This window comes from Lipomyces tetrasporus (assembly GCF_029532465.1).
Source record: "Lipomyces tetrasporus strain NRRL Y-64009 chromosome Unknown POJ06scaffold_1, whole genome shotgun sequence".
NCBI classification, from domain to species: domain Eukaryota; kingdom Fungi; phylum Ascomycota; class Lipomycetes; order Lipomycetales; family Lipomycetaceae; genus Lipomyces; species Lipomyces tetrasporus.
Window position 1 is genome coordinate 2,140,624 of NW_026611596.1, and position 25,787 is coordinate 2,166,410.

The window sequence follows — 25,787 nt, forward strand, 5'->3', positions numbered from 1 at the left end:
ACACCTAGGAGGAAAAGAAATGGCTCAGTAAAGACAATGCCCACTCCCAGGCTATTCCTGAATGTATGAATACGACGTGATTGATTACAGGGATGTAGAGAGAGGGAAACACGGTGACAAATCTGATTGGCTACGTAGCAAAGACACAAGCGAAACGAAATTGTAAAAATCGCACATACCCTGCAATAATAGAGAAATTGACTCCGCCAGACATCGTATATCCACTGACAGAATATTCTCGGGGACGCCAATTGCATGCGGAAAAATGATCTGCGCATGTGAACCATATGGGAAAAGACTTGTTAGTTTGCTCAGGAGTGACCTCAGTTGGTCGCTACTTACCCCAAGCCAAGAAGAGGGCGAACCATGTCAAGGAGACAAAAGTAGTGGAGCGACCTCGGAAGACGAGCTCACACGAACTGGAATATTGATTGTCACACCCATTCAGGCCCATGCCAATACCTACATCAGAGCGTTTCAATGCCGGTGAATCACTCACGCCATCACCAGTCATTGCCACGAACTTCTTCCTGCGAAGGAGGGCTTCAACGACATGCACTTTTGTCTGTGGTACACAACGGGCAATAGCGAGCGGCAGTACTGGTAGAGTATCAAGCTCTGCCTCGCTCATGCGGTCGACATGTGCGGCAGTCATAACCATGGCTGAGATGACATCCGGAGCCAACATGTGCACATCCTTAGGGATAATTCCCACCTGAGCCGCGATAGCCCTTGCAGTATATAGATGGTTGCCATTCAAAATGCATAAACATATTCGAACTCATTGAATCGACAATTCTCAAATCGGCTGGAACGTATCACCGGTCTTGAGTACCACCAAATCACCGGGTACAATTTCGGCAGAACAGACAAACCTTGATATGACTGCTGCGGATAACAGTCGCTGTTGGTGACGAGAGGGAACGAAGGGAATCTATATTTTTCTCCGCACTATACTCTTGCAAAAATCCTGTGACGATATTGAGCACAATTACGGCCGTGATCTTGGTCTATTAGTTATCCATTCATCCGAAACCAACTAGAGGCACATACCACTCCACCTTCCAAGACCTGATCCCAAATGAAACAGCTATTGCCATGATTAAAACTAGTATCATCGCGTTGAAAATCTGTCCTACTAAAATTTTCCAAGGGGAGACTCCACCGCCACCGCTCAGCTCATTGGAACCATACCGGCCCAATCGATCTTCCGCCTCCAAATCTGTGATGCCATTATCGGTAGATAACTGCTGAGCAACGACTTCTGCAGGCCTTAAATACGCGTGAAGCTGAATATCGAATATCTCTGCAAGAGTGCCATTCAAAGGTGTGCGTTATCTAGTGCAGGTTCTTGCTTTTGTAGCAATGACACGACAATAGATCAGGCGCCGTTTATATACACTGCACCGAGGAGACTTGGATCACAGCTAGCCCTCGGACTCCTCCCCACGCCCACGTGGAGACCCTTGCGCCGCGCCTACCAGCCCGGAGATTTCCAAGAAAATCGATCGCGATTACGCTAAGGAACGGTGTTCTTCGAACCTTGCCCTCGGAGCGTCCTTTCCATTAAAGAAAGACGGCCCAAATCTTTCTTACATGCGACGCGTGAATCTGGACTGTAATGAAGCAGTGATAAGAGCCATGGTTGTGATACTCGGTATCCGTGGAGCCACGGCAGCTCCCGTCTTACATCTATCTTTGTTGTTACCGAAGAGTGCTTTACTTGGCTTCTGAGCTCCTATTTTGTCATTACACAACCTCTCTTTTTTTCAACAGGTTACCGGTCAAGGATATCTCATTGGTCAGAAGTCATTGCTAATTTGGGTAAGAGCTTTTGCAAGTAAGGCATGAGACCCACTTGTAGTACGTTCCGGAAGACTATGTAATTAACCATAGTTACTGTGTAGGGGTAGCGATTACTTCATCACGCAGACGACACGGCACTGCAGCTAGATGATCTTTAGGGGACAGCAAGTTCAAATCGATGCGTGGAAAAAGACAATGTATTTGGGGTGTGAGACCCCTGGTCGGAACTCGATGCCCGGGTGCCAGAGTGCCAGAGTGCCAGTACAGAACGTAGCTAGAACGAGCTAACATACCATGAATCCGCTAAGAAACATGTCACCTAAACCTTCACTCACCCAATGATTTCCCTAACCAACTTTTCAAGGTCTTCACTGCTCATCTCCGGAATCCCTAGCAGCTTATTGCTAGTCTTCCCACTAAAATCGCCTCCATATCCTGCGCCCCAACAAGCCCGGGCAATAAATCCTAGCGCCGCATTACCGACCTCTGCCGGGTCGCTGCTTTTCAACATTTCGTACGCTTTTTTCTCGACATCAGCTGTCGAGACAACTTTTGTCGACCACTCTTTCCCATCGATACGCTTTGCGATTTCGATGAGCTGATTCTGGGTAACAGCGGCATCGTGAAAGTAAACATGTTCATTCCTTGTGGCATCGAGATTCTCGATAACAGCAACCACGGCCTTCCCGATGGTTGAAAGCCGAGTTGCGGAGAAAGGAACATCGCCGCCATCATATAATGTAGCGGTATGATCTTTGAGGTTGACCATAAAGCCGAATTGGAGTTGCCAATCCAAGAAAGAGTTGCTATAACACATTGTATAACTGAAGCTTGGATTCTGAGCAACCTTTCCCTCTAGGTACTCTTGTGTCTTGATTTTGTCCCCGTAAAGTGGCAGCTGCCGGACAAGTGGGTTGGCTGAATCATTCCCGAACTCCGAAGGGATGAAACGCGAGACATGCGCGTCCAGGGAGGCGTCGATGATTTTTTTCTGTATGCTAAACAGGTCTGTAAAGCCAAGAGTTGAGACAACCACGTCGACGGTATCAAGTGCAGAGACCAGGGAGGTGTGCGAGTTGTAGTCCACCTCCAAAACCTTCAACAAAGTTTCCGATCCGGCCGACACGGGAATCTTGTGAGCGCTCCCGACTCGTGTTAGGACCGTAGTTTTGAGCGAGGCTGCGAGAAGCGCTTTTAGGATAGCCGGACCGAGATTCCCCGTACCGCCAACGAGAGCGACATGTAGTGAAGGCATACTGCCGGTGGTGCACTGAAATTTGGGAGAGAAGGGTTGAGAGCGACTACTGCTCAATAAATATGGATGAAGAAGATGAAGATGACAAGGCCGATGATCCTCTCAAACGTGGAGTAGGCGGCTCTTAAATACTAATTGACACAGTGTGTTCTCACCACAACTGTGCGTTTTACTGTAGTTCACAGTCCAATGGAGAAATGACAAATCGGAGATCTGTTGCACTGAAGCGGGCAGTATATTCTGGAAGCAGATGCAAATCCAGCCATCCACGAAGACTTGACTGGAATGCCTTACTAATCACATGAGAACTTAACTTAAAGTTAACTCAAGTATATCACGTGCGCCATTCTGCCGCCGCTAGTCTTAATCGGAAGCAACGCTCATCTAACTTATACACAAAAGCTTATGTAATCTACTGAAAGCGGCAGTGAAACCGCCGATTGTGGCCACGTCTGAGGTGGCTGAGGTAAAGTCATCAACACCCCTGAAGCCAATGAGGCTACACAATGGTATAGTTACCCCGAAGCTTAGTCCCTGATCCACGGATATCCACGGATATCAACGTAGGAATGACCATTCTCGCCGTCTTATATATTACAAACTTCTCATACACTATACTGTAGAAGGAAGTAATTTTACATCGCTTAAAAGTCCTGAACGTTGGAGGAATTATTACTTATTCTGGCTTACTTTCCGACCATTTCGGACCAGTTCAACCAATTGCAGGATTGGATCCAACCCATGGCGAATTCAAAGGAGAAAGACACAGAGGACAAGGGAAGTTCATATGCAAGATCCACCTTGGGACCGCAGCGATAGGTAAGGCGATGTGATATGACTAATCAAGATGGCTTTAACTATCCGTATCCGTATCCGTACCTGCCTAAGGTCTATCCGTATCCGTAATTTTGACGGATATCCGCGGATATATCCGCTATCCGTGTATCCCTGCCGATCTCTATTAGTAACAGGTTACTGCATCATCTTTATTGCGCCAAGAGTCTTCAGACCATCGCTCTGAAGAAAATCCCCTCATAGGAGTAGAAGTACTATCTAAATACGCCTGATACTAGCATACTCTCGGACATCCGTTTCTTATAAAGTCTCTCAAGGCTCCTCTAGTCCTACATGAAGATTTATTCTCTCTCCATTTAGAGACAGGCCTTATTCACAGAATACCAACAATGGCGTCCCGCTTCCCTTCAGCGCGCGAAGATGTTTCGCCGCTGGCTGAACCACTACGCTTCGAGTTCAGCTAGAAAATAGCCTCTAATCGGTTCTTGAAAGCAGCCATGACGGAGAAGCTCAGCTCCTGGGATCCTCAGGAAACAGAGGCTCGGGGAATTCCCTCAGCTGAGATACACAATGTGTACCAGCGATGGGGAGAAGGAGGCCTCGGACACATTCTGACAGGTAATATTATGTTGGCATACGACCAGCTTGAAGCGGCCGGTAATCTCATCATTCCCACCGATGCTCCATTTGACGGACCCCGTTTCGAGGCGTTCACGAAACTAGCTACTGTCGCAAAGGCGCACGGCAGCCTTATCACCGGGCAGGTCACACACCCGGGACGACAAGTCGACCGAAGAATCCAACCTCATCCTGTCTCTGCGAGCGATGTTCATCTCCAAGGCAAAGTTTCGGCCTTGAGTTTGCTAAACCGCATCCTGCTTCCCAGGAAGAGCTAAACGAAATCGTGCGCAGCTTCACGTTTGCGGCGCAGTACCTACACCGAGCTGGGTTTGACGGCATTGAACTGCAAGGTGCCCACGGGTACCTACTATCCCAATTTTATCGCGAAGCACAAACCTCCGGACAGATGCATACGGTGGTGACCTGAGAAACCGGGCTCGCCTAATCATGGAGATCGCCCAATCCATTCGGGCCAATACGCCTCCTGATTTATTTTGGGGATCAAAATCAACAGCGTGGAGTTTCAGTCAGGTGGCTTCACAGTGGACGAAGCAAGAGAGCTCTGCCGCATGCTTGAAGAGGCAACGTTTGACTTTGTCGAACTGAGTGGTGGCACATACCAGGCGATGGCATTCAAGCACGAACGCGAGTCGACAAGGAAGAGGGAGGCCTTCTTTCTGGAGTTTGCAGACATGATCGTGCCCGCACTACAGAAGACAAAAACCTACATAACGGGAGGTTTTAAGACGCTGAGTGGGATGCTGGATGTTTTGAAAACAGTTGATGGTTTGGTCTTGGTCGGGCGGTCACCCAAGCGGTCACCCAAGAATTCAGTCTGGCTAAAGACATGCTAAACGGTAGCATCTCTGCTGCCATCAATCAAAAGGTACATCAAGACGACTTTGCTTTGACCAATACCATCGCAGGCAGCCAGATTCGGCAAGTAGGCAAAGGACAGGAGCCGATTGATATGAGCAGAGAAGAGAATGTGCAAACGTTCCTCGAGGCAATGCGCACCTGGGCTCAACGAATGGAAGAAGATGCCCAGGCAATGAAGTTGTATGGCTATGTTGACTTGGACTAGCAGATAGTAATTTATTTCTTATGATTCTGTTTCGAAGCTCTCTTTCAAGCTTCTGACCTGCGTGTCGGACCTAGCTCATATCCTGACAGCTCATCCAGTATCTGTTCCATGCAGTCAGGGTCTTTTCATCCCATAAGTATCCCCTCGCTATCCTCTCCACGTCATTCCAACCATCGATCCACCTCTCTTGGAGTAACAACTTCGTCATCGCGTCATGAGCACGCTGCCTCAGGGTCGCACCAGCCGTAGTCGCTATCTCAGTACCAACAAGCGTTGCCCAGACCCTCAGTTCACTGTAGCACGATGTTCCAGCCTGGCCAGAAGACGCCATCTGCCTCCCCAGCATCGTCAGCTTATCAAGGAATGATATTTTAGGGAACATCTGCATTTGTGCCGTGTGCCGAGTAAGGAATGCGACGATGCCCAAACTGGCCAAGTGTTCCACTGCATTCTGCGACTGATTAGCCAACACACGAGCTCTCTTGACCCCTTGGTTTGTCGTTCCGCTGCCTCGGTAATGCTGTTGTACTGTTGGAGCTGCTCTTCAAGAAGAAGGATGAACTCGATGCTGAGATTTCCCAACGCAACCAAGTCACGGAAGCCCACTGGTAAGGTATCAATCATGGCACGTAAGGGCTCCTCGAGCTGCAGACCTGGCCGGAGGTATCGAAGTTCCGACCTCGTTGTAATAGAAGTGACAGCGGCCGGCTCATTGTTAGATGATTGGTGACCGTCCTGAATGATGCCATGTCTGAGCTCGGATGCCATCTCTGTGCCCTCCACCAGCCCAACCGCCTGCATAACATAAAGGTCTTTCAAGCAAGCACTCGCAACCTCACCCCTCAACCGCATCATCCGGAGTAAACCAGACAATGAGCCTTAAACTCAGATTCATACCCAAATCTTGCCGCTCCTTCCATTAGGTAAAATGTCGCCAGGATCGTCTCGCTTGCTGTCCATATCGCTGCTTTGTCTTCCGCCTCTGTTGATACCTTGGCTTGCAGTCCCTTCAACGCCCGCGCCTTGTGCCACAACATGGTGGCGCTAGGTGTGACCTTGTCTTCCAGCGTAGTGATACGTACACCATGTGTGAAGGTGGCCACTGAGTCAAAAAGCGCCATATCGCCGCAGACCATCTGCACCCAGCAGCGCATGAACGGGGTGGGACCCGTACCCCAATGCGTCAAACGAGCGGCAAGATAGTGAATATCTGTTGATTTTTTTGATCCAGGAGGGTAGAAGCTTGAAGACCAAGCTAAAGGGAGTAGTAAAATACACGCGTGCTTCAGGGGCAATGTTTGAGGCAAGGCAGAATTCACGGAAATCGAGAACATGAGAGACATTCTGTCGATGTTCAGTCGGATAGGCTGGCACAAAGCATTCTACTACCGGCCGCAGCAGCAATGTGACATTCCCGGGACGGGACCTTGCAGACTCAGGGCTATCGGCCCAGCGCCTGTTTCTAGGAAAGACTGTTGACCGCCTTTCTTACTCGAACGGCGAAACCGCGATTCCCGGACGACTTGTTGACCATCTGCTCCTGCCGACGGGCCCAGCAATTGGGGAGGTGGCCTCTCGTCGTCGTCGTCGTCGTCGTCGTCGCGAGGGGCTGCTGTACTCGTTTTGCAGGGGCTGAACGGTTTCGGAAATGTCTTCCAATGTACGTAGACACCGTTTGGCGCTGCGTGGGGGTTGGCCGGGGGTGTGGACAGTTTAACTTGGCCAATCGCATCTTGAGAACCCTGACTACGACGGTATCAATCCTGCCTTCTAGCTTGCCCTGGTATGTTCTATAATAACAATCAGTATTTTCAACGGCAGCGACGAAGGGCTCGGAGGCAAAACCTTACCACCGTGTTGCCACGTCAACCAAGCATCTTGTGTTGTCCGACTAAGTAATCTGGCGCCATCATATCGGGAAATGTTTCGCGACAATAATTTTCTCAACTGGCTGACCGATTTGCCGAACCCCAATGTCGAGAACGAGAAATATCGGGGGCAGATCCTTTCCGAATGCTAGGCCGGGAAGAATGCTAGGCCACTTTGGCACCAGACCCAACTTCACTCCTTTGAAGAAGGTTCGACCCCCGTTCCGCTACGGCTTATTGCTGTCTGCCAATACCTTGGTGATGGCCACATATCCCCTATCTTGATGACGTGGAGGTCGCGGGGAAACAGAATGGTTAGAGTGTCTGTCACATGAACTCCAGAATCCTTCCTAATTTGTCGCCCTGTCACCTAAGAACACACACTCTCGGCACATTCGAGCTGAACACCAAAAAATGATGCCTTCGTTATTAAGTCTAAACCGGCTCAGGACGATAAATTTGTGCTATATCCGATAAATTGACATATCATAGTACTATAAGATGGTGGCTTGGCGACGCAGATGGTGTCATGAATCGACATGTCAAAGTATGTACGGCAAATGCGAGTATCTCCGACATCGAGCTAAAGAGGAGTTGGTCACGCACAGATAGAATTGTGACATCGAGGGTTCTCGAGGATTAATAGACCGCAGGCCTCAGTTCTGTTGCAAAACATAGCTGTTGAAGCTAGTACATCAATCACCTTAATAGCATGATTTTATCGGCTTCATTTCGAAACAAATAATCATAACATCCAACCACCACATAATGCAGTATCGACTGTGATATGGCCAATTTCGCTGTGGATATTTGTCCCGTGTGCTTCTCGACTTCTCCAGTCATTAACCAATTTCTAAACTGTGTGATTACTCCTCTACTCCTTCTCTGAATTTACTTCCTGATTCACCGTCGCCTTTAATCTCTGCTTCAGTTTCCCCCTTCAAGTCATCGTCGCCAGCTTCTTCCTTGGTATCAATATCACCCTCACGCAGCTTCTTTATTGCATTCTCAATGTCGCCAATGTGCGCCACAACCGCCTCCCACACATCAATCGTAAGACTTATGCCCTACACAGCATTAGCATTGGACATTTACCGCGACCATGCTTAGTTACACGAAGTAAGGAATTGCGAACACCTACTTTGCGACCAGGCAGCCAAATCTCTGATCCATCGGGATTTGTCTTCGAATAGAATTCTCGAATATCGACTAATGGCGTCCCCTTAAAATCCCGAACGAGTAATCGTTTCCGTTTGCCGATCTAGTATTCATGATTAGCATCAGGATTGTCCCGGGATTTGTAGTTCCCGCCAAGCGTAGAGCCAACTTACGTCGATGTCCAAGACTGAAGATCCATTCGACTCATCCTCGTCATCCGGTGTTAATTTCACTTTGGCACGTTTGTAATCGCCAGAGGTATGATTTGACTTGTAGCCTGACTTGGTCTGAGTCGAGCTGAACCGTTTTGGTGGCATTGGGCAGTGACGATCGCGTCTATCGCGCTAATAAAAAAGATTGACACTGATCGTGGGAGTATTTGGGTGAAATGTATACCGGGACTTGGCACTATGTGAGATCGCTAAAATAGAACCTTAGAGGATAAATATGGTCAGGAATACTGATTGTGCCGTGGGACAGAGTCATATGAGTCTCCGCGGGTTGGGGTCGCTTCATTTGTTTTCGTTATTCAACCTAAGGCGCGAGCGAGCTGCAACGTGACGCGCCGCATAACGGGTCATCCCGGTACAAACCTAGAGCGCGAAATTCCAGCTGTCAAATGGTATGCCCCATTCTGTAATGGCATCGGAATTGTAGTCGCACCCTAGTGACTAACCAGTCGATTACGATATAGAAGCAGAATCGTTCCTCACGCTTTACATTTGCACATATACATATAGGTAAAGAAATTTGCTATATACACGTATTCAATCTATATCTATGTACAAGTATACAAATTCAACTATTACGACCATAAAGCATATTCTGCGAACAAATATAAGCGGGGGTACTACTAGAGTTACAAAGAATCTCGTCATACCCAAGTTCTTTCCCACCACTTCTTGAATTTTGTCTGGGGCACACGAATCGAGCGCGAATATTAAATGGTTGAAATTTGTGCATGGCCGAGGTAATCATCTCTCACTACTTGCTGTTCTAGGTGCGTAATCCAGCTAATGCGCCATCCTTCAGAACAGCGGGATACCGCTTTCCTCTGATTGCAAATACTCGCTGATTAACCTGGTACGGCTCCTCAGGCTTCAAGTCGTTAATCTCCCATTTCGTGCTTTGGAAGATATTCGCGCCGGGCGTCATCAACACGTCAAGCTCATTGCCAAACTTATTCATGACCCAGTCCCAATCCCGTTTACTATCTGCCTCGTGAAACCCAGTGACGAAAATCGCGCACTTGCTTTCGAGCAACGCCGGCATCGATTTTTCCCACTGGTCCATCGCCTCTGGGGCACCGAGACCGGGGTGGAAGAGGAAGAAGACATCGTAGTAGGGGTCATAGGGAGTGAATTCTTGTGTATCGTGGATGACGTGGAAATAATCTGTGTGGTACGACACTGAGTAATTCGGGGCCACACGCTCAGTTACTGCTGACTGGTTGTATACATATTGCTTCTTTTGGCGGTCGTAGAGCGCTTCGGGACCGATGAAGTTGATATGAATGTTCGGCTTGTTGAAGAGGAAAAGCAATTGTGCCCATATTTCAAGGGGTAATTGCGACTCTGAGCGCGCTCCGAGAACGAAGAGACGGATCGGCTGACTTCGCTGGACGGATTCTCCGTCAATGTTACTGCCTGTCTGCGATGGTGGTGTGCTAGGGTAGAGTGTGTACCTTAGTGCTGCAGCCAGTTGTCAATAGATATCCAAGGATCGAAACAGTCTGGATGACCTACCAGCCAGTGATTTCAGTCCCTCTAACGTTAACCGCTTCGACGCACGCGTGTACGGCGATCCCTGATGCAATATACTGCCGACAGTGATGGGATAAGTCAGAACTTTTGTCGCATGCGCGAGTTCAAACTCCGTGTCCATCGAGTGGAAGTCGCGAGTGTACAAAAAGGTGTCCCAGTCCGCGAAATTGATCGCGACGTCCGTGTCCTGGGGTGGTGGCATTTCAAACTCTGGAAACTCCCGCCCAGAGCGAATGTCGTGCTCGAAAATGTTTCCGAGCATTAATTTGTCGCAGACATGCTCGTGGTGGTGGGTGTCGGCGCGCCAGACGTCCTCAGAGTGGTGAGTGGGTATTCCACAGTTGGGACAGGTGAATTGGACGTTCAGACCGGTTACTGGGCACTTCGCCAGTGCTTTTATTGTGGCGGCACGATTTCGTAGCACGAGTGACGGAGACGACTCCCACGGGTGAAATCTGTTCTCGAATGTCGGCTCGTTTTCGCGGTGTTCTGGGTTGAATCCGAGCGTCCACTTGACGGCTCTCCATAGGAACGTCCTGCGGGGAACGCATGTAGGCGATGAGACCTGTGGCGGTGACGAGATCAGGCCATTGCGCGGATGACGATGGGTTGAGATATTCCGACGCGAGTGCTTCCGGGACGAGAGATGTCGAACTGCGTGGGCGCAACCGCAGGACCAGTATTGCTGCGTCCCGGAAAATGGCTGTACCACCACAGACGCAGACAGGCGAGCACACAGCAGAGCCATGTTGCTGTTGCGTATGCGATGGTGGGAATCGAAGTTCGCGGACACGAACAATCAATCGGATGCTGCGAAAAATTCCAAATACGGTTCTCGGACAAAAATGGGACAGAAAAGGGTATATGCGCTTCGAATATCACTCTGCGAAATTGCGCAGTGATGCCCAGCACGCTCGACAAGCGTACCCAGTCCCGGAAATTGGACCCTGGGCGAGCAAATTGCCTGAGCTTAGTCTCCTACAAATGTTCTGTTATCGATACCAATCAAGGTTGTGCTTAATCCTTTGCCTTCTTTCATCTTTATCGGCTGGGTATGAGTGGCTTCTCTGTCGGCGGAGTGGCTGACTAAATATTCCCAGTGCGCTGAATAATCATGTAGCGCAAGTGCCACGCATTCAGTTCTCAACGTCAGACTTGCCATCGCACTCGAGAACTGATCGATATCGTTCCGCGTCTACGGCAGCTTTCGTCCGGGCCACGTCTACTCGATTTCGTGTTGCGGTATTACGACTGGAGTGTTCTCCACTGCCAATCGGCTCACGGAAGCAAGATGTCGGATGCCGGCGCTGAATCAGCTTCGTCATCAAATGACGCAGGGCAAGGACCGTCTGCAGTGTCAGAAACGCGGCAGGGCAGACAATCCCCAATAGTAGCAGACGCTCAAATCCCAGAATCACAAGCAAGCGCAACCTCGTCAATCGGTCACCCAGGCTCGAGCGGTCGCCTCATCAATCTCCGAATATCCACGCCCGCGGCGCTTCCGGCTCCCGTAACGTCGACGCTTGGGTTCAAGTTACCGGCGACGACGACAGTCGAGACAGTCAAGCGGCATATTGCAGACCGCTTACAGGATGCGCTACTATTTGCTACTGGCGAGCCGTGGACGTCGACGGTGTATACTACTGCGATTGAGAATGCAAATGAGGAGTTGCTGGGCGATATCAAAGGGGACACAATCATGCGGATTATATTTCAGGGCCGGTTTTTGACGGACGAAATGAAGATTGGCGATGTTATTCGAGAGGTAAGCTTGATAGTATGTGGGCCGCCTGTGATACTAATTTGTGTAAAGATCAATGACGTGACATTTCATATGATGTTGAAGCAATCTATCATCGACGTATTAACGACGGCCTACAAGCAGGCAACGATTCCCACACCAGCAGCGCCTGTCGATCTCAATCTGCCACCGAACGTCGCGCCCTCTGTCCCACAACAGAGACCAGCCGAGCTCTTCGGGACCGCGACAACCACTACGCAGATAATTCCCGCACTTCCGAATCCGCCGCCCCCTTTCGGTACCAATATCGTCGTCTACCAAGATCCGCGCGCATCTACACCGCTTATGTCACCATATTCTTCCCTCCCCGTTGTGACAAGCAGCGGTCATCTCGCAATTCTGCTCTCCCCACAGGGTATAAGTAACTTTGCGGCAGCAGGAATCTCGATCCAAGAAGGTAACAGCACGTTCGTGCCCGGCGTGCAATATGCCCATGATTCCAGCAGTTTCTACCAGCCAGTCCCCGCAGATGGAATAAACTCCTCAATTCTTGCAGCTCTACTCCACTCTCGTGCACCAACCGACGACCCTCACCGCCATCACCACCAACAACAACAACAACAACAACAACAACCAGGTCAGCAACAGCAAATCCACCGCTACTCTCTGGTCGACAGGGTCCGCGCTACACTGTCTGACATCCGAAACAATGCTCACAGACTCCGCAATACGCTAGCACTAACTTGGCTTTTCCTCCGGCTCGTCTTCTTCGTGGGACTGTCCTCTGGCGAAATTGGTGGTTCGAGGTTCTGGACCGTATCAGCCGTTGCGACGGTCGTTTTCCTCTGGAGGGCGAACGTTCTGGCATTGTTTGGCCGCGAGATCGCACGGCGCGTGATACCGAATAACAATAATAACCACGACGGCAACAACAATAATAATATTAATGGTAACGCAAATAACGAGGCAAACGGGCAAATGGCTCGCCGACGATTCGGCGCACTGGGCGCTATCTTCCTGCGTCCAGACGACGACGAAACTCCCCCGCCCGGCAACGACAATGTCCGGTATCGAGTGTTGCGCGAATTGGAGAGAGTCGTGCTCGTGTTTGTGGGCACGCTGGTGCCGGCTGTTTATGATACCTGGCATCGGCATGAGGTTGCCCGCGAAGAAGCGCTACTGCAACGACAACGTGAACGCGAGCAGCAGGAGCAGCGTGAACAGGAAGAGCGCGAACAGCAGCAACGCGAGCAGGGGCAGCCCGACAATATCGACGTCGTTGACGTCGAACCGCCCGCCGCCGCACAGGAAGCTAATGGGAATAACAACAATAATAATAACGAGGGTGTACTGGACGACCAAGCGGGCCAAGACGTCGACATCGACGTCGAAGTCCTCGCTATCGAAGGTGTGGGCGAACAACAATTACGGCACCGAAATCGGCATGCCGCTGCTCATGGTCTGTAATGCCCTTAAGCCCAAACTTCCCCTTGGACCAGTACTTATCAACAGTGCGTAGGCGGCATATACTTTTGGCTTTGAGATACCGTTTGTTGGAATTCCGTGGACTTTGTTACAGTGGGATAAAATTTTGTGTGATTTTTTTTTTTTTGCACTACGTAAAGAATATGGGGTTATGGATAGGAACAAACAAGCATTTAGGCGTTCCCTTTTTGTTGCTTATTTTTTTAAATCGTTCGACGTCACTTTCTTAGTGTTGCGTTTTAATCAACGTCCCAGAAGCGCATGTCTGCAATGACAACCTGTATCAATCGAAGTGTTCTATACGATAACAAACGGAACAATTTCGAACAAATCTACATCGGTTCAGCTTAAAATACACAAGACAAAATGCAGGTATATATATATATACTCTCAAAAATTAAAATGGAAATAAAAACTCCAGCAAATATATATAATGTTAACCCAGACTAAAATATCATACTGACGCATGCTTTCACGACATACACACACAAAACTGGATGTATGTAAACTGTAGATGCCAAAGAACAATAGATCGAGGAATAGAAAACCATTTGCCATGCCCAGAACGACCTTAATTCGCGATCTCGATCTCAAGGTACAAAGTATTTACCTACCCGCCGTGGTCTCAACTCCAAAGTCTGCCCAAGAGGTGGCGGAATGATAAGATACGGCAGACTGTTTAAGCCCTCTCGAATGCGCAGGCGACGTTGATAGCCCACATCAATATCAGTAAACTCATGAGTCGGACCCGCATATCACCCATCTGGAGCCACGCAGCCTCAACAACCGGATGCTCTATGACTTGTGTCACAAACGATGGTATCTGTCGTGACTGCTCATCCGATCTCGCCGCGGTGCTTCCAAACGCATCGCCCTTTTCAAGGTCAGGTTGTGTTACGACAGCGTCTGGTTGCGCAAGCGTGCTCGAGTCGAGCAGGGATGCTGGAGTAGCATCAGATTCGGCGACTGTTGTAGACCGAGGGGAACCCGAGCCTATTGAGATTAAGTCCCCAGACGCACCCCGCTGCTCGTCGTCAACAGACCGGGACGAAACTTGCGGCCAAGAGTTCTTGTCGTCATTTGCTTCACCTTCCGTCACGGGTAACACAGCCTCCTTAGGAGGTTCCGGCGCAGGTTTCGGCGAAGGCTTCTTCGTTCCGTTGACAAGAACGGCGGTGAGCTTACCAGTGGCATCCGCGGTTACGCTGGAAATGTACAAAAACAACGGCGTCGTGACCAGGAGATTCAAAACGTGATGCTGAGATGAAATGACTTCGAGGATACCGTGCGTGTCAGCCGCCATCCAAATGTGAAACTGCAGTGTGAACGTCTCGAGAGAGCACGTTCCCACCCACGCGAACGCGGTCGAGTACACATTCCGGAGGGTGTGGGTTGCATTGCGGAGGAACAGAAAGCCGACGATCGGGAGGACCGAGATGAATGGGTGCTGGGAGTTATAGTCCGGTTTCGAGCCCCAAATCTGCGAGAGAATGTGGTAGAGGACGAGAGCTGCGACGGACCCGCCGAGGGACGCGACGCGAACGGTCGGCCAGGACGGGTGCGAGAGCAAGTTGTACTCCTGGATTTTTATGGACGCGATTGCGCCAAGCATGCCAACATAGACAATCCAGATGTCGAGAAGAACGCGGAACCGCCATTCGCGAAGATCCCAAGTGACGAAGAAAACCCGTTCGAGTAGGAACCAGACGGTTTCGAGCACACCTTCGATCGAAACGATGAAGTACATGCCAATAGCCGAGATCGCGATCTTGGAACAGAGGAATGTCAAATCCTGGTTATTCTGAGCTTGGAACTTCATGGTGAAGTACACGACCATGAACCAAAAACTGGAGAGTGGGGCAAAGTAGTAGAACAGGTAATCTGTGTCCATGATGTACGCGAGCGCGCACGACAACATGTTCAACCGGACCAACACGCTTGCAACGCGCTTGAGCGAGAAGTCCTTCTTCTTGTAGAAATACACAGTGTGGCCGTAGCCGGTCATAAACAAATACGCTGCAACCATGACGCGGATGAGCTTGTAGATCGGGAGAACCTTGGACGCACCAGTAATGTGGTAAATCAATACCATGATCTGCATCCATCCCTTCCACTCATTGCTCTGGTCGCGACCCATGAACCCCTGCTCAGAGTCCGACCGTCGGATTGTTAAAAGCCCGAGGACAATGGTCGCGAGCGTCATGATAGTGAATTCGGAGGCCAAGAACTGCTTCGACGCCTTGTTAAACAAGGATGTGCGATCGGCGACATACGAGTACGTAACGGTCGTCGCAAAAATAAAACCGGCAGTCAAAAGGGCATTCCCAGAAGCGCCCTCACTCCACATCCTAGGCGACGAAAGCATGCCAGAGGACTTGACGTACAGCGCGGGCATGACAACAACAGTTACCAACAAGATAGCCAACTGAGTGAAATTAGGACCGGGATACTTGTAACAGCACGTCTTGTCATATGGATATCCAGTAGCCTCCATAACCTGCTGGTTACAACGCATGTTGAGCAGTAAGTCGGCCTTGGCCTTTGCGACGGCCTGGGTAGCGTGAATGCCCGAATCGTCAGACGCGGCCATGCTCTTAGTCATCATATCATTCAACGCTGTCGGTACAATGACATTGGACTGGTGGGAAGCCCACTTGAGGTAATCATTCATGTATGTGACTTCAGACTGCAAGATCGTCGCTGACCGCGAAACGTCGAGTTTCTCCCAATGCGGCACTGTAACTGGCAACAAGAACGGGAGATGGTAATAGTCCGGACAGGAGCGCACCGACTCGATCACTTTGTCCATATTCTCTTTCCACAAATTGACACCATTGTCGCCCAGATACCGAGCGAACCACAGGCCGCCGCCCAGGACGACATACGCGTTGGGCAATTCCTCTTTAACTTTTCCACAAGTTGCGAGACGGCGCATCGCAGTCGAGTTCAGATACGGGTCCCACAGAAACTCGACATTGAGTCCGTCCTTGACGAATTTAATGTCGGAGTGTTTCTCTGAGGTTTCGGACACGGATGGATCAAGTGTCTTGACCGTCTGCCAGAACAGTTGCCGCACAGTAGAGTCGCCGGCAAAAAGAACGTGCTGGTTCCGGAGACAGAGGCTCGCTTCCTTGGCATTGTATTTGTGGAAGATGCAGCCGGGCGGTTGCCAGTTTGACGGACCATTTGAGCCGGGGACATTGTCAAGCCATTCGCCAGTAGACACGAGCGAACCACATTTATACGGATCAAAGACGTCTACCATCGTTAATAACAAGCACTGACAAATACACTGCAGTACCTCATCCTACATGAAACGTACCTGACGAGGCATAACGCCATAGAGCGAGAACAAAGACAAAGACGCCGTACGAGAAGAAGGACCGCTTGACGTGATCAGCCGATGGCACGAATGCCGCCAGCGACAGAGCCATGGTAACCAGCGGAATATGCGAATAGCGAGAGGATAAGGTCTGTCAAGTAGTCCCTACTGCCCGATGTTGAGCGTGTGCCGTAAAGATGCAGGAGAGAGAACGAGGAGATGGCGATGGTGGAAATGCGTGTGCGCTGCCGGAATCGATGCAGCCGCCCTGGCTGCACAATGGACGATGCCGCCTTTCTCTCCACGTCGCCCGTTAATTGCATTACACTCAGTCAACGCTGCGCAGCATCGGCCAACTACGCGGAACATCCAACTATGCAGCGCACGAAATGTACTGGCGGTCTTGCTGATATGGCACAACCGTCGCACATTGACTCGTTCGAACTTTTGGGGAACGTGCAGCCCGAAGACCCAAGGAACCGTGCAGCCCAAAGGGTCAATCGATGGCGAACCAATTCGCGTAGGAACAGTACGACGCGCATTGAAGTGCCGCATTTTCAGCTTGCTGGAGCCTTGGGAGCTGAAATTTTATTACATACTTAAGCACTTAAACCGAAGGTGGCCCTTGGGCCCCAGAATCTAATTGCGTGCGCGTGTCTGTGGGGGAACCGGCATGCTTCCCCTGCAGCAGTTCCGCAACGCGATACTACAAGAGCTGAACATACTACCTCCAAAGATCATGCGAATTATCTGCCAGTCATCGTATTGGATTATGGCGATCATGTATCCCTGTCAAGGGGTCTACGAGATCGAGGTCAACTAAAGTGTTTCTTTCGCTTAAGAATTTCTCTAAACTATCCTCATTTTGTGCTAGCTTCGTCTATTGCCATACATATAAAGTTTGGATGTCGTTCTTCGCGTCGCAGTCTAACCTTGGTCCTGGTCTGCCGTACACTAATAATACCCACATGTTTGAGAGAGTCGAAAATCATTGAGGCGCTGGTAACCTGATCAGTCTATATGAATGACTAGAGATCATTCTGTACGGTTGAGCGCAAACTGCGTCCACCACGAAGGAGATTTAGAAGCATACTGTCGGATCGGACGCAGCCAAAGGTCAGATGTCGCACCAAGGCTATTACACAGGAAACATCAGGAATTGCCAAACATATATCATATCACTCGCTAGAAATATACAAAATAAGATATTATATCCAAAAGGTTCCTAATCTATACTCCGTCACCAATTTTTTGTGTCGTGTATCACTGTATCCATTTGTCAGATTCTTCCTCAGAATTTGCATCCGTCCTTCCTGTTGTGTACCCATTCGCCGAGCTTTGCATTGAATTGTTATTGATTAAAGACAGCTGGTACAAGAACCAATTACTTGGCCTTCTTGACCTCTTTTGGCGCAATACCAATTCCATTGCCGTTTCTGTACATCTTGACGCCGCCGTCACCCTCGACAAACTGGCAGGCCCGGGCAGTTTTCCAGAGCGCAAGAATGAGATTGGTCTTGTCCTGTCTGTAATGCTTGCCCATGACTTTGCGGATAGCTTTGGTGGCCTCCTCGGCGTGGTAGAACGGAATCCGGGACGAGTAGTGGTGCGCAACGTGGGTCTCAATGATCTCGTGGAACAGGTGGCGGCCGATGAAGCCAAAGTCGCGGTCAACAGTAGCCGCGGCGCCGCGGGCAAAATTCCACTCGCTCGCGTCGTAGTGGGGCAGGGACGGGTCGGTATGTTGCAGGTAAGTGATGCAGACTGATTGACGTTAGAAAAATTTGCTATCCTATAGATAAAGGACGACATACCCAACCAGTTGTTCACCCACAGATACGGCATGAAGTAGTAGAGCGCGAAGCTAGCCCATCCCCATCTCTCGATGCCGAGATAAGCAAGAGTGCCGGCGACGAGGATTCCGACGTCGGAAATGATAATGTCCCAAAAGTCCTTGGCATCGAACATAGGCGCGGATGGGAAAAAGTGCGACAGACTCCAATTGGACACGCCAGGGTAATTTTGACCGGTGACGTTGGCGGCGAGGTAAGCGGGCCAGCCAAACAGCTGCTGGGCAAAGAGGAAGTAGAGGGTCACGACGGGAGCCTCTTCGGTGAGTTCAGCTATGTTGCGGGAGAGCTTATAGCGGTTGACATCTTTCGGGATGAATACCATGTCGCGAGCGAGGTGACCGGTGGCTTTATGGTGCTTGGAGTGAGTGATTCGCCATGAGTGATATGGCACGAAGAGAGCGGAGTGGAGAATCCAGCCGACGATGTCGTTGGCAAGCTTGTATGGCGAGAAGGCTCCATGGCCGCACTCGTGGGCGAGAACCCAAATGCCGGTGCAAACTAAGCCCTGGACAAAGCCGTAAACCACCCAGGCGACAACGCGGGCGGGTAGAGAGGGAATGTGGTGGATCTGTGTAGCTAGGCCGAACAAGCAGGCAGTGTAGAAGATGTCGCGAGCAACATAGGTGAGGGACCGGCCAAGAGACCGGTCGAAGCAGTGCTTGGGGATAGCGTCTAGGATATCCTTGATGGTGAACTCGGGCGGTACGAAATCGCGACCGAAGGTGTCCTTGTAGACGGGCTTCGAGGTCAACGAGACCGACGGCCTGCGCTGTGTGTATGTTATTGTGGACATAATGGTGATGCTCTTGCACTGGGCGAAAGAGGAAGAAGGGAGAATTATAGCAAGGAGGTGAAGAAAGGACAAGGGATGGCGGACGCTGCGATGCAACGGTTCTTGACAGGGTTCGCACAGGGCGTGGAGTGCGCGGGTGGAGAGATCTTCATCCAGTTTGGCTCCCACGCCGCCGAACACCAAGTTACGATTTAGCCTTGTGCCCGGAAGCAGCTGTTCGTCGCCGGTCGCTCAGTGGTGCGCACTCGGAGTAGCCGGCGCACCGGAATCGCTGCCGAGCGTCGCCATTGCTCGAGAAAAAAATTACACTTTTTTTCCTTGCCCCTTTGTTTGTTCCACACAGCGTGGCGGGTCCCGACTCATTAATATGTAACAATAATCGCCACCGCCATCGACTTGCCAATATGGTGGCATGCATTCTGCTGCATTTTTGTTGTTTGCGATCATTGCAGGGAGTGAGTGAGTCCTCGCACCAGGCGTCACAGAGGTCGCACAACGTGTGCTGACATAATCCTATATTGTATTCTTACGTGAGCTACAGACTGGCCCTTCGGAGTGCGCCGGGCCTGCCTGGCGCCCCAACAATCGCCGAGCCCGAACCTTTAACGCGCCGGGCCATCAAGCTTGTCCGGCTGTGTCCAGTCTGCTATTTTATTTCCTCTTAGTGTGCATTGCAAAGCGGGCGGACTTAATTCGGCAGGCGATTGGTTGTCGCTATCAGGCACGTAGGCTATCTATTTGCAATTGGCTGTTCTGAAACCTGTCGTCGTCAAGACTCGACCCGGTTCAATGTCCGAGGCGTCTGCACAGTCCAGTCGGTTGTATTTGTGTGGCCACTCTCGCCTCCAATTTGGCAGCGCAACCGGCGTCTCAACGGCCAAGTTCACATGTTAATTGTTCGCCCCAACAGAGCAAAACTTTAACTCATTTTCCCGTCCAGCAACGCATGTGAAATTTTTGTCACGTGAGTTTCATTCAAAGATAATAGACTAGATCGATCCGGGCGAACTTATCGGCCTGGCGCTTCTTTGTTCATATTTCTCTAGGCGCTAACCCGATTTCGTATTCGCGATCGCGATCCGACGCACCAAGACCCTGTGTGATTGCCGCAGGGCGCACATATATCACTGTCCAATAATTTCATCAAATTTTTTAGTTAAAGATGTGCCAAGTATCATACCACAGTCCTTGTCTCAACTGCTCCCGACGGGCGGCGAGACTGAATATGTCTATGCAGTTAAACATCGCTACTTCATAGTTCAGTTCATCTTGATTGCCATAATGAGTTCTGTATGGCGATACGGTTACTGGGCACTCTGTATTTGCCGATTATAATCCTGTCCCCGGGTTTAAGCAGCGGGTCACGGGCGATTCACATTGGGGTAGATAAGTTTGTCTGGGCGTTTCCCCTGAGCGATAAGTACTCTCCGCTTGTGTCTAATCGCAGAAGCCTCCACTACTATTATCTCAAGAGTTGACGTCTCACTGGCAGAGTCGCATTTCAATAGTAGTCATATAGATTGCTTCGTACTTATTCACGAGTGTCCCGTAGAATGTTGCAAATAATCTATTATTTTATTAATCTCGTTCCTCGCACAACCATAGTAGCAGCACTCGATAATACAATGTTCGATCGGTGCACTGCTACAGAGACAGATAGGAATACGTCTTGGCGATCAGAATTTTACCAAAAACAGAGTCACAGCACATACCAGAAATCGCAGTAGTGAAAGTGCTTTTTCCCTACAACACTCACCGCACCTAATTCCTACTCGACAGACACTCGCTCAGACCAAATCCTGCTGACAGCGTACGCGAACCCAATCGCACACCCAAGTAAATACGCACCAGCCCAACAGGCCCACTCCGCCCATCTATCCCGACAGATTTCCGCAAAAAAAGGCACATACCGGCGCAGCACCGTCCAACCGCCGTATATGATCCCAAAGTCCACAACGACGGTTATCAAAAGCGGCATCGGACGCGAAGGGAGGTGTGACATTGCCTCCCGTACTACTTCCTGGCAAAAACTACGGAAATCAGTCTTTGCTGCAGGCAATGGTAGTCGCGAAGCCGCTGTTCTGGCCGTGGGCGACGGACACGTCGAATGCGGCATGTGGAAGTAATCCTCGCAGTTCCGCGAATACGCCCAACGGGCTTGATCAAGGCATGGCACTCTGCTGCGTGTATCATTTATGTCACCTTGCTTTTCTGCTGATTCTTGCGAAATCTGACGATTTCGCTTATCCGTGGCGTGTGAGACTTGCTGGGTCGCGATCGCTGACCGGGAGCGTGGTGTCGGCGACAGGAATAATTTAGCTGGTCGTTGTGGCCACGACATTGTTCGGTCCAGATCTCGTAGACCTATCCAAACTTTCCACGTTTCTGGCTTCCAAAAAAAATCGTAATGTGACGACGTTGTGCGTTGGTAGATCGAAGTATAGCGAACCAATCCCGTCCAATGGATATCCGGTCTGTTTCGTAACGATCCACGAGCGCGATTCGACATGGCATATTGATCTCATAAATAACCGACATTGTGAGGATCAAAAAGTGCCCAAGAGGCTCTACTCATCAGAGGCTCTATTTTCCAAGCGCTCTCACAATTGCGTATCTAATGCACAATCGCGACTCTGCAAACAACCATCGCTGGGCAACTGGCCCGCCTGAGAGCCACTAGCCTCTACACGCAGGACATTTGGCAGTCCAAAACTTAGAGCGCGCTCTATGCCGCATTTGTTCTTAATGATGTTATGCTTGCATCCTGATTGTCCAACCTCCCCACGCAAAAGACTCGCGCAAGTCTTTTACATCCCACGCCATTGGCTCAACAGAAAGATTTCGATCAACCATCCATCGACCACGCTTGAGTCCGTCAACATCCATCACGCGTTACCTTAGTCGTATGCCCATTCTATGACCGTCAGAGAATCACTGTCATATTCGTCCTTGGTGTCTACGAACATTCACATATTTCCAGGTTAGGCAATCAGATCACGTCCAGGTCACGTGAGCCTCCTCTGTTCAATCTAGCTCGGCGGGCCAAATTGAAATACTACAAACTTACAGAAAACCGATGGTATTTATTTGTGATTATACTGACGTGTGCAGTACGGAGCACAAAAGGTTAACCAAAGACTTCGTCTCTCCGCTTTAAACAAAAATAATAATTAAAAATATGAAAAATACTCCGCCGCGAAATCGCTCTATTAAGTGTACGTACGGGTAAGCCCAATGGTACGAACACGAGACTGAGGAAACTATAGACTAAATCTAGAGGCAGTCGACAAGAGACAAGGATAAGTGATATTGACATGCCAGGGAGCAGAGCGCGGAGATATTTCCAGAACCCTTGCCCAGGTAATCCTTGTTCTAAGGGATAGGAAATGTGTAAACAACCGCAAAACATTCGAAGCATCCGTCCTGGTCTCAACACATTTGCACACCAGTGAATTTATCTAATATCTGCTGTATCTTCTATCTAATTTTTTGAATTGCTTGGGATTTTGAATAACCCAGTTTGAATAACCCAGGATCGGTAATTGCGAAGCATCACATCTGGTGTGGGTCTGCAAGCGCCGTTTTTGCTTACTACTACGGCAATCCTCAATTTTTCGTCAATACACGAGCAGTCCCTCGTTGGGCGTATGATATAGCATGTCCTCAGTTAGTACAAGACGGCGGCAGCGACTGCCAACCCTGTTCGAGGTGTTGAATAGGAGAACACTGCCGCCGGTTGATTTATTTGCATTCTACGTGTTTATGCGTGACCAGCAGCGATCAGTTGATTATCTGGACTTTTGGTATGTACTGTGCACTGTGAATGGTGTGTGGGATTTACTAACAGTTGGTAGGCTTGATGTTGCCCAACATATGTCATTATGTCGTCACTACGTCCGTCAACTCCGGAGGTCCGTCCTAGTTGCAACGCCGGAACTCGAGAAAGAATCGAGCAAGCGTTCGTCACAGGTCTTGGAGGCATTTAAGCTGCAACAACACTCGGAAATTGCAAATGGCGAGGAGCAAGAAAGTAAACGAGTTTCCATGATCTTACGAAGCGAAAGCAGCGGTTCGGATCCGAAGGTTGTGGCGCGAAGGAACAGTGCTTTAATGAATCTCGAACGACATAGGTATAATGGGGAGATGGAGAAAATGAAAGATCTACATGAAGAAGACGAGCCGACCGTGGATTCTCCATTAGCGCAAGTTAATTCTTCGACAGTTACACGCGCTCATATTAGAGAATCAGCATATAAAATCATGGTTACATACTTTGTTTCCGGTGCGGAGTGCGAGTTAGCATTACCGTTGTCTATCATTCGAGGCATTACTACAGCGATTGAAGTCGATGGGCGAGACGATCCTGAGGTTTTTGATGAGGCTAAGGACTATGTGTTCCAAGCGATGGAACGAGAGGCGTTTCCGGCTTTCCTGGCACACAAAGCTCTTGGCAATCTTGTTCCAGTCGGAGCCTTTTTGCGACTATCTATTGGCCTCTTTTCACTATTTGCAGCCTTCTGGGTTGCATTTATTCTCATATTTTTGGACTGGAAACCAAAAACAACCCGCTTATGGCTAATTCTACCGTTCTCCCTCGGTATCTACGGATGTCTTTCTTATCAGTACGAGTTGGACCCACTGATAGTGTTTGCGGGATACAGCGAACTCAATTTCATGAAGTTCATGCGCATGGAGGAGCCATATGTGAAGTCGCTATTGATTAGAAGAGCGATTTGGGTCATGTGTTTGGTTATTCTTTTGGTAACTGGCTTTTGCGTATTGTTTGGATTAGTACCCGGAAAGCGACTCTGATTGGCTTATGATTTATTATGCTGTGTCAGGGATTCATGTAGGCGTTAATGATTATGGATAATTACAGTAAAATCTCTTTGAAATGTAAGCACTACTAATGCTAATACACTAAAAAGTACATCCAAGTTCCGAGCTCATATATTGCATTGGGAATTGGATATTTAACGTGGCGCGCCAAACTCCTTAAATGTCTTCACTTCCTCATCCAACGTAGAATAGACATCCGCCTGCTTTGGAACCCATCCCAACGTCCGAGCCCTTGTAGCTTTAGACCCAGAATTTGTACTATACATCCTCATGGCGTACTTGCACAACTCTGGGCCCAGTCCTTTCTTTAGCTCCTCTTCCGTGGGGTGAACTTCGCCTGGAGTGCCAACTTTGGCCGTATTCTCCGATGGAATGATGCCATACTTGACGAGAGGTTCGTCCAGAGCTGCTGTGATCGATTTCCAATTATGCGAACCATTCTCAGCGAAGTAATATCCCTCGTCGTCGTAATATAATTTCTTTGGATCGGAAACGTATGTTGCCAAGATAAGCACGTACAAGTCTGCAAGATCGGAAATGTGAACGTTGCTCCAGATAGCTTTGCCGCTTCCATAGACCCCGTTCTTCTTCAAAATAGAAGCAAATTTGATCATGTACGGAATCTGCTGCGACATCTTATTAACCTTACCCGTACCAGTTCCGTAGATCAAAGGCGGGCAGATGATGATTGTCTTAACTGTCGGCTTAATCTTATGAAGATTAAGGATCTTCATATCGATATCGCGGTGAAAATGATCCAAGTCCCATGATGTGATCGTCTTGATATCGGCCACGTCGTCGTATCGCCGTGTAATTTCCTGATCTAACTCAGACTTGTTGATCAGGATAGCAGTACCTGACGTATGAATAAGTAGTGCACCGTCCTTGATATTTTTGGTGATCACGTCCGCAGAAGTCTCGTCGTCCGCAGATTCGCCGGTATGAACAATCACGTCGGCTTCCGCAACTAATGTTGCAAACACAGAATCAGTGTAACCCGACTGCACAACAGTAAGAGCATCGCTGGGGTATGAAGACCTGATCTTCTCAACTGCCTCTGGCTTTCTAGCAATTGCGGTAATAGAGTACGCTTGGTTTCTGGTGTTCCAGCTGATGAGGTGGTCCAAAGCTGCCCCTCCAATGTAACCCGATGCGCCAGTAAGCAAGAGGTTCAACGGAGCCATTGCTATTTGCTAAATTGTACAATGACAAGTACAGCAGGACCCAAAAGGGGCGCGTCTGCTCGTATTTATACGCCAAATCAATGCAAATTGTGATTCCTTGCCGAAGGGAAGATCTATGATGCAATCACTCCGCTTACCAAGTAAGGTACGCTCGCATTGTATGCGATCGGCTTATAACGTCCGTACCCGATCTTCAAAGCTTAAATTCCCAGGCTGGGAG

At 49.5% G+C, this 25,787-nt stretch overlaps 13 protein-coding genes across 13 annotated transcripts; 3 read left to right on the forward strand and 10 right to left on the reverse strand.

Annotated features, from left to right (window-relative positions):
* Nucleotides 1-334: 334 nt before the first annotated feature.
* On the reverse strand, nt 335-661 carry POJ06DRAFT_265031 (uncharacterized protein; the record flags this gene model as incomplete). Its single annotated transcript, XM_056189045.1, has 1 exon — nt 335-661. One exon carries the CDS (start codon nt 659-661, stop codon nt 335-337), a length of 327 nt encoding a protein of 108 aa, XP_056047655.1.
* Nucleotides 662-1,025: 364 nt separating this feature from the next.
* POJ06DRAFT_190579 (uncharacterized protein) lies at nt 1,026-1,307 on the reverse strand (the record flags this gene model as incomplete). The annotated part of the gene is made up of 1 exon (XM_056184806.1): nt 1,026-1,307. A coding segment is annotated over one exon (282 nt), but the record flags the coding sequence as incomplete, so codon positions are not given.
* A 540-nt stretch (nt 1,308-1,847) lies between these two features.
* On the reverse strand, nt 1,848-3,145 carry POJ06DRAFT_15340 (NmrA-like family-domain-containing protein). Its single transcript, XM_056184690.1, has one exon. It carries the CDS (start codon nt 3,059-3,061, stop codon nt 2,138-2,140), a length of 924 nt encoding a protein of 307 aa, XP_056047657.1. The 5' UTR covers nt 3,062-3,145; the 3' UTR covers nt 1,848-2,137.
* Nucleotides 3,146-4,353: 1,208 nt separating this feature from the next.
* On the forward strand, nt 4,354-5,561 carry POJ06DRAFT_279700 (uncharacterized protein; the record flags this gene model as incomplete). Its single annotated transcript, XM_056189834.1, has 4 exons — nt 4,354-4,714; nt 4,769-4,892; nt 4,992-5,263; nt 5,293-5,561. 4 exons carry the CDS (start codon nt 4,354-4,356, stop codon nt 5,559-5,561), a joined length of 1,026 nt encoding a protein of 341 aa, XP_056047658.1.
* A 70-nt stretch (nt 5,562-5,631) lies between these two features.
* On the reverse strand, nt 5,632-7,293 carry POJ06DRAFT_279701 (uncharacterized protein; the record flags this gene model as incomplete). The annotated part of the gene is made up of 6 exons (XM_056189835.1): nt 5,632-6,067; nt 6,091-6,395; nt 6,428-6,771; nt 6,881-7,017; nt 7,068-7,135; nt 7,180-7,293. The coding sequence occupies 6 exons, from the start codon at nt 7,291-7,293 to the stop codon at nt 5,632-5,634; spliced, it is 1,404 nt and encodes a 467-aa protein (XP_056047659.1).
* Nucleotides 7,294-7,821: 528 nt separating this feature from the next.
* Nucleotides 7,822-9,246, reverse strand: POJ06DRAFT_15439 (transcriptional Coactivator p15-domain-containing protein). The gene is made up of 3 exons (XM_056184691.1): nt 8,761-9,246; nt 8,571-8,690; nt 7,822-8,496 (listed from the first exon to the last, which is right to left on the reverse strand). The coding sequence occupies exons 1-3, from the start codon at nt 8,902-8,904 to the stop codon at nt 8,296-8,298; spliced, it is 465 nt and encodes a 154-aa protein (XP_056047660.1). The 5' UTR covers nt 8,905-9,246; the 3' UTR covers nt 7,822-8,295.
* POJ06DRAFT_243927 (uncharacterized protein) lies at nt 9,088-11,512 on the reverse strand. The gene is made up of 2 exons (XM_056186423.1): nt 10,333-11,512; nt 9,088-10,278 (listed from the first exon to the last, which is right to left on the reverse strand). The coding sequence occupies exons 1-2, from the start codon at nt 11,096-11,098 to the stop codon at nt 9,584-9,586; spliced, it is 1,461 nt and encodes a 486-aa protein (XP_056047661.1). The 5' UTR covers nt 11,099-11,512; the 3' UTR covers nt 9,088-9,583.
* Nucleotides 11,371-13,907, forward strand: POJ06DRAFT_15457 (uncharacterized protein). Its single transcript, XM_056184692.1, has 2 exons — nt 11,371-12,115; nt 12,164-13,907. The coding sequence occupies exons 1-2, from the start codon at nt 11,642-11,644 to the stop codon at nt 13,556-13,558; spliced, it is 1,869 nt and encodes a 622-aa protein (XP_056047662.1). The 5' UTR covers nt 11,371-11,641; the 3' UTR covers nt 13,559-13,907.
* Nucleotides 13,907-17,148, reverse strand: POJ06DRAFT_15469 (10 TM acyl transferase domain found in Cas1p-domain-containing protein). The gene is made up of 2 exons (XM_056184693.1): nt 16,899-17,148; nt 13,907-16,834 (listed from the first exon to the last, which is right to left on the reverse strand). Exons 1-2 carry the CDS (start codon nt 17,008-17,010, stop codon nt 14,256-14,258), a joined length of 2,691 nt encoding a protein of 896 aa, XP_056047663.1. The 5' UTR covers nt 17,011-17,148; the 3' UTR covers nt 13,907-14,255.
* Nucleotides 17,149-17,911: 763 nt separating this feature from the next.
* Nucleotides 17,912-19,636, reverse strand: POJ06DRAFT_15488 (fatty acid desaturase-domain-containing protein). Its single transcript, XM_056184694.1, has 2 exons — nt 18,713-19,636; nt 17,912-18,662 (listed from the first exon to the last, which is right to left on the reverse strand). Exons 1-2 carry the CDS (start codon nt 19,542-19,544, stop codon nt 18,283-18,285), a joined length of 1,212 nt encoding a protein of 403 aa, XP_056047664.1. The 5' UTR covers nt 19,545-19,636; the 3' UTR covers nt 17,912-18,282.
* A 1,531-nt stretch (nt 19,637-21,167) lies between these two features.
* POJ06DRAFT_15498 (uncharacterized protein) lies at nt 21,168-22,341 on the reverse strand. The gene has a single exon (XM_056184695.1). It carries the CDS (start codon nt 22,051-22,053, stop codon nt 21,313-21,315), a length of 741 nt encoding a protein of 246 aa, XP_056047665.1. The 5' UTR covers nt 22,054-22,341; the 3' UTR covers nt 21,168-21,312.
* A 741-nt stretch (nt 22,342-23,082) lies between these two features.
* POJ06DRAFT_15529 (RGS domain-containing protein) lies at nt 23,083-24,437 on the forward strand. Its single transcript, XM_056184696.1, has 2 exons — nt 23,083-23,347; nt 23,399-24,437. Exons 1-2 carry the CDS (start codon nt 23,202-23,204, stop codon nt 24,354-24,356), a joined length of 1,104 nt encoding a protein of 367 aa, XP_056047666.1. The 5' UTR covers nt 23,083-23,201; the 3' UTR covers nt 24,357-24,437.
* Nucleotides 24,438-24,473: 36 nt separating this feature from the next.
* Nucleotides 24,474-25,757, reverse strand: POJ06DRAFT_243933 (uncharacterized protein). Its single transcript, XM_056186424.1, has one exon. The coding sequence runs from the start codon at nt 25,565-25,567 to the stop codon at nt 24,518-24,520; it is 1,050 nt and encodes a 349-aa protein (XP_056047667.1). The 5' UTR covers nt 25,568-25,757; the 3' UTR covers nt 24,474-24,517.
* Nucleotides 25,758-25,787: the final 30 nt, after the last annotated feature.